We start from the raw sequence: 16,549 nt of genomic DNA, 5'->3' as shown, positions 1-16,549 counted from the left end.
TCATCGACTACAGCTCGGCATTCAACACCATAGTACCCTCCAAGCTCGTCATCAAGCTCGAGACCCTGGGTCTCGACCCCGCCCTGTGCAACTGGGTACTGGACTTCCTGACCGGCCGCCCCCAGGTGGTGAGGGTAGGTAACAACATCTCCTCCCCGCTGATCCTCAACACTGGGGCCCCACAAGGGTGCTTTCTGAGCCCTCTCCTGTACTCCCTGTTCACCCACGACTGCGTGGCCACGCTCGCCTCCAACTCAATCATCAAGTTTGCGGACGACACAACAGTGGTAGGCTTGATTACCAACAACGACGAGACGGCCTACAGGGAGGAGGTGAGGGCCCTCGGAGTGTGGTGTCAGGAAAATAACCTCACACTCAACGTCAACAAAACTAAGGAGATGATTGTGGACTTCAGGAAACAGCAGAGGGAACACCCCCCTATCCACATCGATGGAACAGTAGTGGAGAGGGTAGCAAGTTTTAAGTTCCTCGGCGTACACATCACAGACAAACTGAATTGGTCCACTCACACAGACAGCATCGTGAAAAAGGCGCAGCAGCGCCTCTTCAACCTCAGGAGGCTGAAGAAATTCGGCTTGTCACCAAAAGCACTCACAAACTTCTACAGATGCACAATCGAGAGCATCCTGGCGGGCTGTATCACCGCCTGGTACGGCAACTGCTCCGCCCTCAACCGTAAGGCTCTCCAGAGGGTAGTGAGGTCTGCACAACGCATCATCGGGGGCAAACTACCTGCCCTCCAGGACACCTACACCACCCGATGTTACAGGAAGGCCATAAAGATCATCAAGGACATCAACCACCCGAGCCACTGCCTGTTCACCCCGCTATCATCCAGAAGGCGAGGTCAGTACAGGTGCATCAAAGCTGGGACCCGAGAGACTAAAAAACAGCTTCTATCTCAAGGCCATCAGACTGTTAAACAGCCACCACTAACATTGAGTGGCTGCTGCCAACACACTGACACTGACTCAACTCCAGCCACTTTAATAATGGGAATTGATGGGAAATGATGTAAATATATCACTAGCCACTTTAAACAATGCTACCTTATATAATGTTACTTACCCTACATTATTCATCTCATATGCATACGTATATACTGTACTCTATATCATCGACTGCATCCTTATGTAATACATGTATCACTAGCCACTTTAACTATGCCACTTTGTTTACATACTCATCTCATATGTATATACTGTACTCGATACCATCTACTGTATCTTGCCTATGCTGCTCTGTACCATCACTCATTCATATATCCTTATGTACATATACTTTATCCCCTTACACTGTGTATAAGACAGTAGTTTAGGAATTGTTAGTTAGATTACTTGTTGGTTATTACTGCATTGTCGGAACTAGAAGAACAAGCGTTTCGCTACACTCGCACTCGCATCTGCTAACCATGTGTATGTGACAAATAAAATTTGATTTGATTTGGTGTGTTATCTACAGAGGCTAACCTACCAGATCTCTCAGGGGATGGACATACAGTAGCTCCTAAGAACTCATATCATGGCTAGATTAGCGGATGGCGACAATCGTTAATTGCAAAATGAAATGTCTATTTCAGGGATCTACTCGTCTTCCTTCACATGTTTACAGTATCTTTTTTATATTTCTCCCAGTCCTACAGTTAAGAGCTGCAATCCACCATCCATCGGCTACTCTGGCCTCACTGCATGACTGTGAATCCATAATTCCCTCTGTGAATTGCTGTCTTAATGAGTGAGTGACTAGAGTGACTGAGACAGAAAGACTGAATGACTCTCCATCACTCTCTCTGTCTTTTAACCCTTTTCCTTCTCTCTGTTTCTGACATTCATGACTTCCATATCTCTTTATTTCACTCCCTCTCTACCCCTCTTTCTTTATCTATTTTACTCTGAATCTTTTTTAATTCAATATGCTGAGATTAATAGAAGTCAGAGATCAACAAGCCTCACTCAAACATGCATTTTATTCATGTCTATACTTCCAGCATCAAGAATACACTGCTACCACACAAACCATCATACCTTTTGTGTTGGTTTATGGGATGGTAGTAAATGTGGTGTGCTCCCATGTCACTGTGCCAATGACCTAGTTCCACAGCTCTAAGTGCTGTTGGTCAGAAACATCTATCTATCTGTCCTTTGCATCTGTGTAGTATACAGTCCTGGAAGGCTACTCTGTCCTTGTGCTTTTGAGAGCTAGCTTTCTATCACTTTGGGATGATAATAAAGATGATGCTCTGTTATAAAACCCAAACATTACCCACTCCCCTTGGCGTGACCATGGCACAGCAGTATTATGGGCTCTGTGAGGGCAATGAAAGATGGGACAATCAGGAGGGGAGCGAGAGATAGAGGGGAGAGAGAGAGTTGGAGAAAGAAAGAGAGAAAGAGTGCTCACAGGACCTTACCGCATGCCATGGTAATCCCTGAGTCTCCTTCATTGGACCTCAGACTGCCTCCACATCCTCCAATATAACAAAGGCGCAGCAGGAAGCTCTTAAGAGCTCATAAGAGGACAAAGGTGGGAGGCAGTCTCCGAGAGGGAAAAGGGCCCTTGGTCGCACTCAGTCCCAGTACGACTTCCCTTCCCTGAGGAGACACAGCCTCCTGAGCCCCCCTTTCAACTGCACTCTCTTTTTCTGCTGGCTTATGTAGACTTGGTGAGAGGGGAGTGCAGTACTGTACCCCGCCAGTGTGTGGCATCAGTTAGGCTGTCGAAAGACAACTGGCTCTGCTGATTGTGCTCTTGGTGACATAATACCATTGAGTTTAGTTTTTGGCATGAATATAGTTCAGTGCCATGCAAAATTATGTTTTATTCTGAGATCTTTATAAGAGACATGCCATGGCCTTGAATTACATGATTTTCCTGAATTTGTGTTTTCACGTAATACCCTACTGGATACAGACGCCAATTCAGCATCTATTCCACGTTGGTTCAATGTAATTTAATTGAAATGACGTGGAAAGAACGTTCAGTCAACCAGTGTGTGCCCAGTGGGACAGTTCTTGAATAAGCTGTTTTAAATTCCTGCACACTTATAAAAAATGTATCTTTAACCCATTTCCTCTTCTTCAAAGTAAATGCTATGGCCACAAAAGCACTGAGGCTCCTCATTTTTGTAATACTTTTTCCCCTCTGTATTTGACACACGAATCCCAGTGGAATTTTCAAGTGCCAAGATGAAATAATGTAAAAAAAGGCCATGTTATATTTCTGGTCCTCTTTTTCTGAGTGAAACCGCCTCTGATGTCCCTGCTGAGGCGTCACTCTTTGTCTGTGTCTGTGGCATCGATGCTCGCCAGGTCTTAAAAAAGTAGGACCGCAGTATATGAAAGGGAGAGATTATGAACGACTTGATGGAGTGCCAATTTGGGACCAAGGTAGACACATGTTCATGCATTCTCATTATCTCTCTCACACACACATACTGTACAAAACACACACACAGGAGCACACACACACACACATTGCCAAGAATTACACTGCTGAGGGAGAAGTGCTTGCTTCAGATGAACGTGACCATGTGAATCAAGATTATTATAATAAATGAAAATGAAAAGTAATCATGAAAAAACTATTTTATAAACTGATATAAAATAATTAACAAAACAGTTTTAGAAAACTAAAACTATACAGAAACTATTTTATTTGACTGCAAAGCTAACTAAAATAAAAACCATCATGAATTATGGTCCCCCTAAACTGTAGGAAAAAATCAAAATGGGTTTTCAAGCTCTTTTTTTTCTTCTAATAAGGTTTTCAAGTTTTTGAATCTGGCCGGCAAACGATGCCAGGTGTTGCCGATATTTCAAAGAGGTTGAGCTTGTGAATCACTATCACTAGCTATCACTTGCTAACAGAATAGAAATCTGATACTGTAGGTATAATAGAACAGCATTGTTGCCTGTGGATATATATGTGTGTGTGTGTGTGTGTGTGTGTGTGTGTGTGTGTGTGTGTGTGTGTGTGTGTGTGTGTGTGTGTGTGTGTGTGTGTGTGTGTGTGTGTGTGTGTGTGTGTGTGTGTGTCAGTGGAGGCTGGTGGGAGGAGCTATAGGAGGTCCTGCTCATTGTAATGGAATAAATGGGTCAGAGTCATGGTTTCTATATATTTGATACCATTCCATTTATTCCACTCTGGCCATTACAATAGCTCCTCTGCTGTGTGTATGTGTGTATGTTTGTATTTGTGTTTGTGTGTTTATGGGTGGTTGTGGTGTGTGTGTGTTTCTGTGTGTTTGTTTTGGGGCTGGTTCTGGTGTGTGTGCTTGTGTGTAAGGGTTGGATGTGTAGAGAGTGCAAATAGTCTCTTAGGTGCAAGTAGTCACTAAGGTGCAGGTCTGTGCAGGGAGACAGATAGGGTTAGCTGTTCAGCAGTGATGTCCTGGTTGTAGAAGCTGTCTCGGAGCATGTTGTAGGGCCATATAAAATCAGTTATGCTTTTTTGCCTGATTCCGTTTATTTCTTTCCCAAATTCGTTTTTCTGTGTTTTGTTGTTCATGGTTTTGGGTCTGAAAATCACACTTTTTAAATAGAAAAACAGACCATTTGGATGTTCTAAGTGCTCAACAATGCTTAAACCACATCAGGAGACCCCTTTTGAGGTTTAGGTGTAGTGGCCCTTAATTCAACTTCACACTAGCCAGAGATTGTTGTTTGGTTAGCGATGATTCTGTAGCGCTCATGTGATTGCAGTGTTTGCAAAACAAATGGCCACTGTACTGATGAAAATAATCATGATATCATTCTGCCAGGTAGGCATAGCTACTTTGTAGTTAGCATTTAATTGATAAGGTTTTTGGGGACCTTTCCCTCTACTAGAAGTCTGTTGTCATTACATTAGCAATGTCACTAACGAGTACACAAAAAGGCAGACAAGCACTCACACACAGACAGGGGCATTCCTATGCCTTTGCCTCTTCAGAAATTGAAGGAAAATATGGATCACTGATGCAGTTTGTTCATGTCTTATAATAATATTGGCCAAATTAATGCACTTTCTAATAAGTTTTAATTTTGTTAACATTGCTGAAATTCCATTCTAATGTCTGGATTTCATGATTCTGTCCACGTTCTCCACAACATACATTTTATTGTGTTCTACCGTTGGTCTGAGACCCATTCCTCGGATACCGCTTGCCAGATTGTAACAGAGTGAACAGTCCATGGCTCAGGTGACTGGAGTCCTTGCTGGTCTTCCGGGCCTTCCTCAAACACCGCCTGGTGTAGATGTACTGGAGAGCAGGGAGCTATGCCCCAGTGATGTGTTGGACCATCTGCACCACCCTCTGTACAGCCTTGCAGTTGAGGGCGGTGCAGTTGCCATACCAGGCGGTGATGCAGCCAGTCAAGATGCTCTCGATAGTGCAGCTGTAGAAATTTTTGAGGATCTGAGGGCCCATGCCGAATTTCTTCCGTCGCCTGAGGTTGAAGAGGCGCTGTTGTGTAATTGCTTCATGTGTGATTGGTCCAAAATATTTCTTGCACCAGTCTAGGCGCTAATCATTTAAAATCCAAATCACATTGAGATTGACTTCATCATTTAAACCTTACCTAATCTATAACCTGACCCATGACCCAATCTGCATACCCTGCCCGTCATCAGTTGAGACACAGCATACTCTTGAATACAGGGTGGGTGTCATTTCAATCATAGAAATATAATTCATAGAATGAACCTATCCCTTCAGACCACTGCAATAGCTGGTACACCATTGTCTTATTCTATTCTATTATTCTATGATCTATATTTATGTGATTTATTCCTATGGAAGATGGACAGTTTAATTTAGAACAATGGATAAGTTAGCATGCTCTGTTGTGTGGATCTACAACCATCTTTGTTGTACCATTTAAAAGTAGACATTTCAATATAATTCACATTTTAGTAAATATATTAGCCAAATTATGACACCCAGTTTGTATGCTGTGTCTCCACAGATGGCGGGCACAACACAAACACCTTAGAGTATGTAAAATAGGGTCTAAGATACAAAATATAGTATATGAACATGAAAAAATTGGAGTTTATGCATTTTTTGATAATTGACGTAAAACGTGACATATATATTTTTCACACATAGAATAGCCTTCAACAGACTGATGAGTGTCAGAAGAAAGTTCTCTGTTTCTGGCCTTTTTGAGCCTGTAAACGAACCCACAAATGCTGATGCTCCAGATTACATAACTAGTCTAGTTTTATTGCTTCTTCAATCAGAACAACAGTTTTTAGCTGTGCTAACAAAATTGCAAAAGAGTTTTCTAGCCTTTTAAAATTATCAACTTGAATTAGCAATCACAACGTGCCATTGGAACACCGGAGTGGTGGTTGCTGATAATGGGCCTCTGTACGCCTATGTAAATATTGCATAAAAAATCATCCGTTTCCAGCTACAATAGTCATTTACAACATTTACAACAATGTCTACACTGTATTTCTGATCAATTTTATGTTATTTTAATGGACAAAAAATGTGCTTTTCTTCAAAATGAAGGACATTTCTAAGTGACCCCAAACTTATGAACAGTAGTGTATATACAGTACCAGTCAAAAGTTTGGACACACCTACTCATTCCAGGGTCTTTATTTATTTTTTCCTATTTTCTACATTATAGAATAATAGTGAAGACATCAAACTATGAAATAACACATATGGAATCATGTAGTAACCAAGAAAGTGTTAAACAAATCCAAATATATGTAATATTTGAGATTCTTAACCACCCTTTGCCTTGATGACAGCTTTGCACACTCTTGGCATACTCTCAACCAGCTTCATGAGGTTGTCACCTGGAATAGATTTCAATGAACAGGTGTGCATTGTTAAAAGTTAAGAAGGAAAGAAATTTCACAAATTAATGTGTTTGAGCCAATTAGTTGTGTTGTGACAAGGTATGGGTGGTATACAGAAGATAGCCCTATTTGGTAAAAGACCAAGTCCTTATTACGGCAAGAAGAGCTAAATGTTTGTTAAAAAAAGAAAACGTAACCTTCATTTAACTAGGCGAGTCAGTTATGAACAAATTCTTATTTACAATGACGGCCGACCCCGGCCAACCGATGTGACTCGCAATCACGGCCGGTTGTGATACAGCCTGGAATTGAACCAGGGTCTGTAGTGATGCCTCTTGCACTGAGATGCAGTGCCTTAGACCACTACACCACTCGGGAGCCCCAAGCTTGGGAGCCATAAGCAAAGAGAAACGACAGTTCAAAATTACTTTAAGACATGAACGTCAGTCAACACAGAACATTTCAAAAACTTTCAAAGTTTCTTAAAGTGTAGTCGCAAAAACCATCAAGCGCTATGATGAAACTGGCTCTTGTGAAGACCGCCACAGGAAAGGAAGAACCAGAGTTACCTCTGCTGTAGACGATTAGAGTTAACTGCACCTCAGATTGCAGCCCAAATAAATGCTTTACAGAGTTCAAGTAACAGACACATCTCAACATCAACTGTTCAGAGAGACTGCGTGAATCAGGCCTTCATGGTTGAATTGCTGCAAAGAAACCACTACTAAAGGACGCCAATAAGAAGAGACTTGTTTGGGCAAAGAAACACGAGCAATGGACATTAAACCGGTGGAAACCTGTCCTTTGGTCTGATGTGTCCAAATTTGAGATTTTTGGTCCCAACTTCATGCCTTTGTGAGACGCAGAGTAGGTGAATGGATGATCTTCGCATGTGTGCTTCCCACCATGAAGCATGGTGGAGGACATGTGATGGTGTGGGGGGGCTTTGCTGGTGACACTGTCAGTGATTTATTTAGAATTCAAGGCACACTTAACCAGCATGGCTACCACAACATTCTGCAGCGATACGCCATCCCATTGTGTTTGCGCTAAGTGGGTCTGTCATTTGTTTTTCAACAGGACAAAAGGACACCTCCAGTCTGTAAGGGCTATTTGACCAAGAAGGAGAGTGATGGAGTGCTGCATCAGATGACCTGGCCTCCACAATCACCTGACCTCAACCCAATTAAGATGGTTTAGGATGAGTTGGACCACAGAGTGAAGGAAAAGCAGCCAACAAGTACTCAGCATATGTGGGAACTCATTCAAGACTGTTGGAAAAGCATTGCTCATTTGGCTGGTTGGGAGATTGCCAAGAGTGCGCAAAGCTGTCATCAAGACAAAGGATGGCTACTTTGAAGAATCTAAAATCTATTTTGGTTTGTTTAGAACTGTTTTGGTTATTAGATGATTCCATATGTGTTATTTCATAGTTTTGATGTGTTCACTATTATAATACAAAGTAGAAAATAGTAAAAATAAAGAAAAAACCTGTGAATGAGTAGGGGTGTCCAAATTTTTGACTGGTACTGTGTATATACACTGCTCATAAAAATAAAGAGAACACTTAAACAACACAATGTAACTCCAAGTCAATTACACTTCTGTGAAATCAAACTGCCACTTAGGAAGCAACACTGATTGACAATAAATTTCACATGCTGTTGTGCAAATGGAATAGACAACAATTAGCAAGACACCCCCAATAAAGGAGTGGTTCTGCAGGTGGTGACCACAGACCACTTCTCAGTTCCTATGCTTCCTGGCTGATGTTTTGGTCACTTTTGAATGCTGGCGGTGCTTTCACTCTAGTGGTAGCATGAGACGGAGTCTACAACCCACTCATAGTGCAGCTCATCCAGGATGACACATCAATGCGAGCTGTGGCAAGAAGGTTTGCTGTGTCTGTCAGTGTAGTGTCCAGCGCATGGAGGCGCTACCAGGAGACAGGCCAGTACATCAGGAGACGTGGAGGAGGCCGTAGGAGGGCAACAACCCAGCAGCAGGACCGCTACCTCCGCCTTTGTGCAAGGAGTAGCAGGAGGAGCACTGCCAGAGCCCTGCAAAATGACCCCCAGCAGGCCACAAATGTGCATATGTCTGCTCAAATGGTCAGAAACAGACTCCATGAGGGTGGTATGAAGGCCTGACGTCCACAGGTGGGGGTTGTGCTTACAGCCCAACACCATGCAGGATGTTTGGCATTTGCCAGAGAACACCAAGATTGGCAAATTCGCCACTGGCGCCCTGTGCTCTTCACAGATGAAAGCAGGTTCACACTGAGCACGTGACAGGCGTGACAGAATCTGGAGACGCTGTGGAGAACGTTCTGCTGCCTGCAACATCCTCCAGTATGACCCGTTTGGCGGTGGGTCAGTCATGGTGTGGGGTGGCATTTCTTTGGGGGGCCGCACAGCCCTCCATGTGCTCGCCAGAGGTAGCCTGACTGCGATTAGGTACCGAGATGAGATCCTCATACCCCTTGTGAGACCATACGCTGGTGCGGTTGGCCCTGGGTTCCTCCTAATGCAAGACAATGCTAGACCTCATGTGGCTGGAGTGTGTCAGCAGTCACTGCAAGAGGAAGGCATTGATGCTATGGACTGGCCCGCTCCTTCCCCAGACCTGAATCCAATTGAGCACATCTGGGACATCATGTCTCGCTCCATCCACCAACGCCATGTTGCACCACAGACTGTCCAGGAGTTGGCGGGTGCTTTAGTCCAGGTCTGGGAGGAGATCCCTCAGGAGACCATCCGCCACCTCATCAGGAGCATGCCCAGGCATTGTAGGGAGGTCATACAGGCACGTGGAGGCCACACACACTACTGAGCCTCAATTTGACTTGTTTTAAGGACATGACATCAAAGTTGGATCAGCCTGTAGTGTGGTTTTCCACTTTAATTTTGAGTGTGACTCCAAATCCAGACCTCCATGGGTTGATACATTTGATTTCCATTGATAATTTGTGTGTGATTTTGTTGTCAGCACATTCAACTATGTAGAGAAAAAAGTATTTAATAAGAATATTTCATTCATTCAGATCTAGGATGTGTTATTTTAGTGTATATATATATATATTATTTTTTTTATTAATCATTAAATAGATTGACAACCCTGTTTTGTAAACTTTCAAATCATATCAAACTCAACAGTTGATGAAGACATGGATATCTGATGGTAGGGTGGAGTATGCAAAATGGGTCAACTTTGAACACCTCCATCTCCTGAATGTTTTGACATTCAGGTCCAAATAGTAACTGTATCATCACTTCTACCATTAGCAAACATGTATTTAATATTTCATTCAAATTAAAATGGGTGGAGGAGAAAGTGATTAAATTCATATGGAATTACTATATTGACTGTGTTGGGGGTAAAAAGTTAAAAGTGTGCTCAAAGACTCTCTGCTCCCAAGTAGATACTCAGCACCCTCAAAGCAAAGCACAGATCATCTTCATGTTTCCCTTAACAAGTTGACAATGGAAAGGTTACAGTAGCAGCAATATTGGTGTGACATCTAAATGATGCTGCAGGTGAGATAGAGGCTTGGCATGTAGCGGTGCCCTCAGTAATTGCCTTATGGGGGACATTTTCAGGGACTAAAGCTGGCATAAGAAGACAGAAACAGACATCCTGTTAATGAGAGAATGCTGTGAACCCCCTAATGCTAATATCACACAATCCCCATGTCCTTTTCTTTGATCTATCTGTGATACCAGTGAGCATGAAATAGGCCCTCCCTCCATATGTTTCCTACCCTTTGCATCAGTGTTCATGGGCTCATTCTATATTCAATTGTTATTGCATTCTCATATGCTCATGTTTGTATTTGTTTGTGTGATTAACAGGCACCACGCGGCTGCCCAGAGAAAGGGAGGTACCGGGTGTGGACTACAACTTCATCAGTGTGGGAGACTTCCGTATCCTGGAGGGGAGTGGCCTTCTGCTTGAGAGTGGAACCTACGATGGTGAGGATTCACTAAAGAAGCGTTCAATAATTGATTAATAAACTTAGTAGTCAGTTGTTGAATTAATTACAGCTGCCAAGAGTGAATTGCATTGGCCAAGGCTAAATAGATTTATCAAGCAAACATTATTAAGAGGCTTGTTAGAACTGAAACCTTCGATCACAAGGAGGCGAGGATACTCAAGAGCCCTTGAGCTGCTCTTTCCATTAAGAACTCCTTTAATCTATAGAGCTGCAATGTGCTGATAGGCTGCCCCACCTGATCTCCAACCTCAGTAGATCCTCTATAGATGTTTTAACCTGCTGACCTGTGTCTGGCCAGCTGACTCCACTACTGCAGAGGCAGAGGAGAAGCTATCTATGGTTTATTCATGTATTTATGGCCCTCTCTACCTATGAGGTCGCATGCTTCCAAAAACTACTGGCAGCTACCAGATGTCTTTATATGGCCTCCCATCCTTGCGGTATCCTCTCCAGCAAAAGAGGTGCCCTCTTTATAAAGGAAAATCTGTTTAGTTTGTGCCTTGGTGATGACACGCTGAACTTGGCTGTGGTGTGAACTCCTGTATGTAAACATAGCAAATGTTATAGCAGCAGATAGTAAAATACATATATATTTTATTTGCAGTGTTGACACAAGAATGTCTGTTTATGGGTTTTCCTACTATTGTATGTGGTCACTCACAGTTGAATGAGTTGAATCAGTTTTACAGTTTTACTTTTTAATAGCACTTCAATGGCACATTAAGTACTCACCCTGCATTATGGGGTTGAATAGTCTCAGAGTATTTATGTCATGAAGAATTGGAGCCGAGGATTTTTCTCACGTTGTCCAATGATTATGGCAATAGCATGATCATCTCTTCTCTTTAAGCTCAGTCTTTCATACACCAAATCCTAGCTGCCTGCTGTTGAATCAGAATGGAATGGACTCAGGCTTTGAATGTTAGAGGAGCACCTCTGGTCTAGTGATTGACCCATATCACATATCCTTCTCTCCATTGTCTTTTATCTGAAGTAAGAGTCTTACCAACCAGACGCACAGGGTCTCTGAAGGAGCTTGGCACTGGCAGGTCCTGACTGTTGACAGTTTCAAGTTCAAGTTTCATGCGCAACTCAAAACTCAATAATGTACATTATTACTAGAAAAAAAGTAAAATAAGAAATTTGAAATACACAATAAAGTAAGTAAGTATAGTATATACAGGAAATATACAGTTCCAATACGATATTTTCAATGTGCAGTGATACTGGAGTGATGGAGGTAGATACTGTGCATTCGGAAAGTATTCAGACTTTTTCCACAATTTGTTATGTTACAGCCCTATTCTAAAATTGAATCAATATTTGTTTTATCCATCAATCTATACACAATACCCCATAATGACAATGTAAGGTTTTTAGAACTGTTTGCAAATGTATTAAACATTCAAAACAGAAATACCTTATTTACATAAGTATTCAGACCCTTTGATATGAGACTTTAAATTGAGCTCAGGTGCACCCATTTCCATTGATCATCCTGTTTCTACAACTTAATTGGAGTCCACATGTGGTCAATTCAATTGATTTCACATGATTTGGAAAGGCACACAACTGTCTATATGAGGTCCCACAGTTGACAGTGAATATCAGAACAAAAAATTGTTCGTAGAGCTCCGAGACAGGATTGTGTTGAGGCACAGATCTGGGGAAGGGTATCAAAAAATATCTGCAGCTTTGACGGTCCCCAAGAACACAGTTGCCTCCATCATTCTTAAATGGAAGAAGTTTGGAACTACCAAGGCTCTTCCTAGAGCTGGCCAACCTGAGCAATCGGGGGAGAAGGGCCTCGGTCAGGGAGGTGACCAAGAACCTGATGGGCACTCTTACAGAGCTCCAGAGTTCCTCTGTAGAGATGGTTGTCCTTCTGGAAGCTTCCAGAATGACAACCACATCTGCAGCACTCCACCAATCAGGCCTTTATGATAGAGCCAGACAGAAGTCATTCCTCAGTAAAAGGCACATGACAGCCTGCTTGGAATTTGCCAAAAGGAACCTAAATGACTCTCAGACAATGAGAAGCAGCATTCTCTGGTCTGATGAAACCAATATTGAACTCTTTGGCCTGAATGTCAAGCGTCACATCTGGAGGAATCCTGGCACCATCCCTAAGGTGAAGCCTGGTGGTGGCAGCATATGTTTTTGTGGCCGGGACTGGAAGACACGTCAGGATCGAGGGAGAGATGAATGGAGCAAGGTACAGAGAGACCCTTGTTGAGAACATGCTCCAGAGCGCTCAGGACCTCAGACTGGGGAGAAGTTTCACCTTCCAACAGGATAACGACCCTAAGCACACAGGTAAGACAATCCAGTAGTGGCGTTGGGACAAGTCTCTGAATGTCCTTGAGTGGCCCAGCCAATGCCCGAACAGGAACCCTATCGAACATCTCTTGAGAGACCTGAAAATAGCTGTGCTGCGATGCTCCCCACCAAACCTGACAAACCTTGAGAGGATCTGCAGAGAAGAATGGGAGAAACTCCCCAAATACAGTTGTGCATTCTTCAAGGCAAAACTTCCCCAGCTCCTTCAAGTTGGATGGGTTCTGCTGGTGAAGCGCAATCTTTAAGTCATACCACAGATTCTCAATTGGATTGAGGTCTGGGCTTTTACTACGCCATTCCAAGACTTTTAAATGTTTCCCCTTAAAACACTGAAGTGTTGCTTTAGCAGTACGCTTAGGGTCATTGTCCTGCTGGAAGGTGAACCTCCGTCCCAGTCTCAAATCTCTGGAAGACTGAAACAGGTTTCCCTCAAGAATTTCCCTGTATTTAGCTCCAGCCATCATTCCTTCAATTCTGACCATTTTCTCAGTCGCTGCCGATGAAAAACATCCCCACAGCATGATGCTGCCACCACCACCCTTCACTGTGGGGATGGTGTTCTCGTGGGTGATGAGACGTGCCGGGTTTGCGCCAGACATAGTGTTTTCCTTGATGGTCAAAAAGCTAATTTTAAACTCATCTGACCAGAGTACCTTCTTCCATATGTTTGGAGAGTCTCCCACATGGCTTTTGGCAACCACCAAACATATTTGCTTATTTGTTTCTTTAAAAAAACATTTATTTAACCTTTATTTAACCAGGTAGGCCAGTTGAGAACAAGTTCTCATTTACAACTGCGACCTGGCCAAGATAAAGCAAAGCAGAATAAACAAACATACAGTAAATAACACAATAGGAAATTGTATATAGAGTGTGTGCAAATGAGGTAAGATAAGGGAGGTAAGGCAATAAATAGGCCGTAGTGGCAAAAATAATTACAGTTTAGCAATTAAACACTGGAGTGATAGATGTTCAGAAGATGAATGTGCAAGTAGAGATACTGGGCTGCAAAGGAGCAACAAAATAAATAACAGTATGGGGATGAGGTAGTTGGATGGGCTATTTACAGATGCAGTCATCTGTGAGCTGCACTGACAGCTGGTGCTTAAAGTTAGTGAGGGAGATAAGAGTCTCCAGCTTCAGTGATTTTTGCAATTTGTTCCAGTCATTGGCAGCAGAGACCTGGAAAGAAAGGCAGCCAAATGAGGAATTGGCATTGGGGGTGACCAGTGAAATACACCTGCTGGAGCGCGTGCTATGGGTGGGTGCTGCTATGGTGACCTGTGAGCTGAGATAACGCGGGGCTTACCTAGCAAAGACTTGTAGATGACCTGGAGCCAGTTGGTTTGGCGACGAATATGAAGCGAGGGCCAGCCAACGAGAGCATACAGGTCACAGTGGTGAGTAGTATATGGGGCGTTGGTGACAAAACGGATGGCACTGTGATAAGACTACATCCTATTTGCTGAGTAGAGTGTTGGAGGCTATTTTGTAAAGGACATTGCCAAAGTCAAGGATCGGTAGGATATTCAGTTTTACTGTTTGGCAGCATGAGTGAAGGATGCTTTGTTGCTAAATAGGAAGCCGATTCTATATTTAATTTTGGGTTGGCGATACTTAATGTGAGTCTGGAAGTAGAGTTTGCAATCTAACCAGACACCTAGGCATTTGTAGTTGTCCACATATTCTAAGTCAGAACCGTCCAAGCAGGTGCAAGCAGGGGTCGGTTGAAGAGCATGCAGTTAGTTTTACTTGCATTTAAGAGCAGTTGGAGGCTACGGAGGGAAAGTTGTATGGCATTGAAGCTCGTCTGGAGGTTAGTTAACTTGGCTTTCAAAGACTTTAGAAAGGCAGGGTAGGATAGATATAGGTCTGTAACAGTTTGGGCCTTGAGTGTCTCCCCCTTTGAAGAAGGGGATGACTCTGGCAGATTTCCAATCTTTGGAGATCTCAGATGATACGAAAGAGAGGTTGAACAGGCTAGTAATTAGGGGTTGCAACAATTGCGGCAGATAATTTAATAAGAGAGGGTCCAGATTGTCTAGCCCGGCTGATTTGTAGGGGTCCAGATTTTGCAGCTCTTTCAGAACATTGGCTATCTGGATTTGGGTGAAGGAGAAATGGAAGAGGCTTGGGCAAGTTGCTGTGGGGGGTGCATGGGTGTTGACCGGAGTAGGGCTAGCTAGGTGGAGAACATGGCCAGCCATAGAAAAATGTTTATTGAAATTCTCAATTATCGTGGATTTATCGGATATTCCTAGCCTCGCAAAGCCTGTTTCCTAGCCTCAGTGCAGTGGTCAGCTGGGAGGAGGTACTCTTGTTCTCCATGGACTTTAGTGTCCCAGAACTTTTTGGAGTTTTTGCTACAGTGTTACGCACGCCTCTATGAAGAGGGAACGCAACACCCTGCTACAACTAAACTCTCGGTGAAGTGAAAAAGGTATGGACTGTAGACGTAAGCAAGGATGACAACAGGCAGAATGTGGTATCTTTTACAAGGACTTTATTCCTTTACACGGTAATATGGGAAAAAGGGGCTGGACGGAACCAAAGCAAAGAAAGTAAATCTCAAAGCCCCCTCTCCTATCTTACCTGCCTAACCCATACTTACCTAATTTAGCACCACCTGGTGCGCTAACCAAAATACAGGGGTGGTCCGCCCAGGTCTTACCTAGTGTGCCTAGACAGTGAATAAGGTACGGGTATATGTATGCCCGCGGGCCTCTTGCCTAAGCACTCCCTAGGTGCCTTCCCCTTCCCCCGTGGGAACAAATGAAACAGGAGAACAAATAATTTCTCAAACAAACTAAGAAACAAAAGACATCAAATAAGCTCTATCTGAGCAACAAACTCACTGAACATACCAACAACTAACATAGTAAATTAGTAAATTAGCCATCAGCCTCCTCTTTCAGCAAAGATTCTCTATCCCATTCAAACTCTCTGCAATGACCTTCCAGCAAAGAACATCCTGAACAGAACACTGGCTTTTATATAGCTTCAGAATGAATGTGTAACTGGAGACAGCTGCGTCTTGACGAGGGGGCGGGGTCAGCTCTCCAATGGTCGACTCCATGGCTAAATCAACTGCTTGAGGGATTTCAGGAAGCCATTTCCTGAAATAAACACATGCAAATACACAAACTACAACACAAACTGGGGAACGTAACATACAGGATGTAAATTTCCATTTGAAAAGGCCAGCCTTTGCTTTCCTAACTGCCTGTCTATATTGGTTCCTAACTTCCCTGAAAAGTTTCATATCGTGGGAGCTATTCGATGCTAATGCAGTACGCCACAGGATGTTTTTGTACTGGTCAAGGGCAGTCAGATCTGGAGTGAAGCAAGGGCTATATCTGTTCCTGGTTCTAATTTTTTGAATGGAGCATGCTTATT

At 43.2% G+C, this 16,549-nt stretch overlaps 1 protein-coding gene across 1 annotated transcript in view; it reads left to right on the top strand.

The window, feature by feature from the left end:
- LOC135540104 (membrane-associated guanylate kinase, WW and PDZ domain-containing protein 3-like) overlaps window positions 1–16,549 on the top strand; it is a 178,559-nt gene that overhangs the window by 119,074 nt on the left and 42,936 nt on the right. The window contains exon 3 of the mRNA XM_064966482.1: window positions 10,671–10,790. Coding sequence (XP_064822554.1) covers window positions 10,671–10,790 — 120 coding nt within the window. The remainder of the gene's footprint in view (window positions 1–10,670; window positions 10,791–16,549) is intronic.

The sequence above is a fragment of the Oncorhynchus masou genome, chromosome 5 (genome assembly GCF_036934945.1).
Source record: "Oncorhynchus masou masou isolate Uvic2021 chromosome 5, UVic_Omas_1.1, whole genome shotgun sequence".
Taxonomy (NCBI): Eukaryota; Metazoa; Chordata; class Actinopteri; order Salmoniformes; family Salmonidae; genus Oncorhynchus; species Oncorhynchus masou.
Note: the sequence above shows the minus strand (reverse complement) of the source record. Positions and strands in the feature narration are given on the sequence as shown.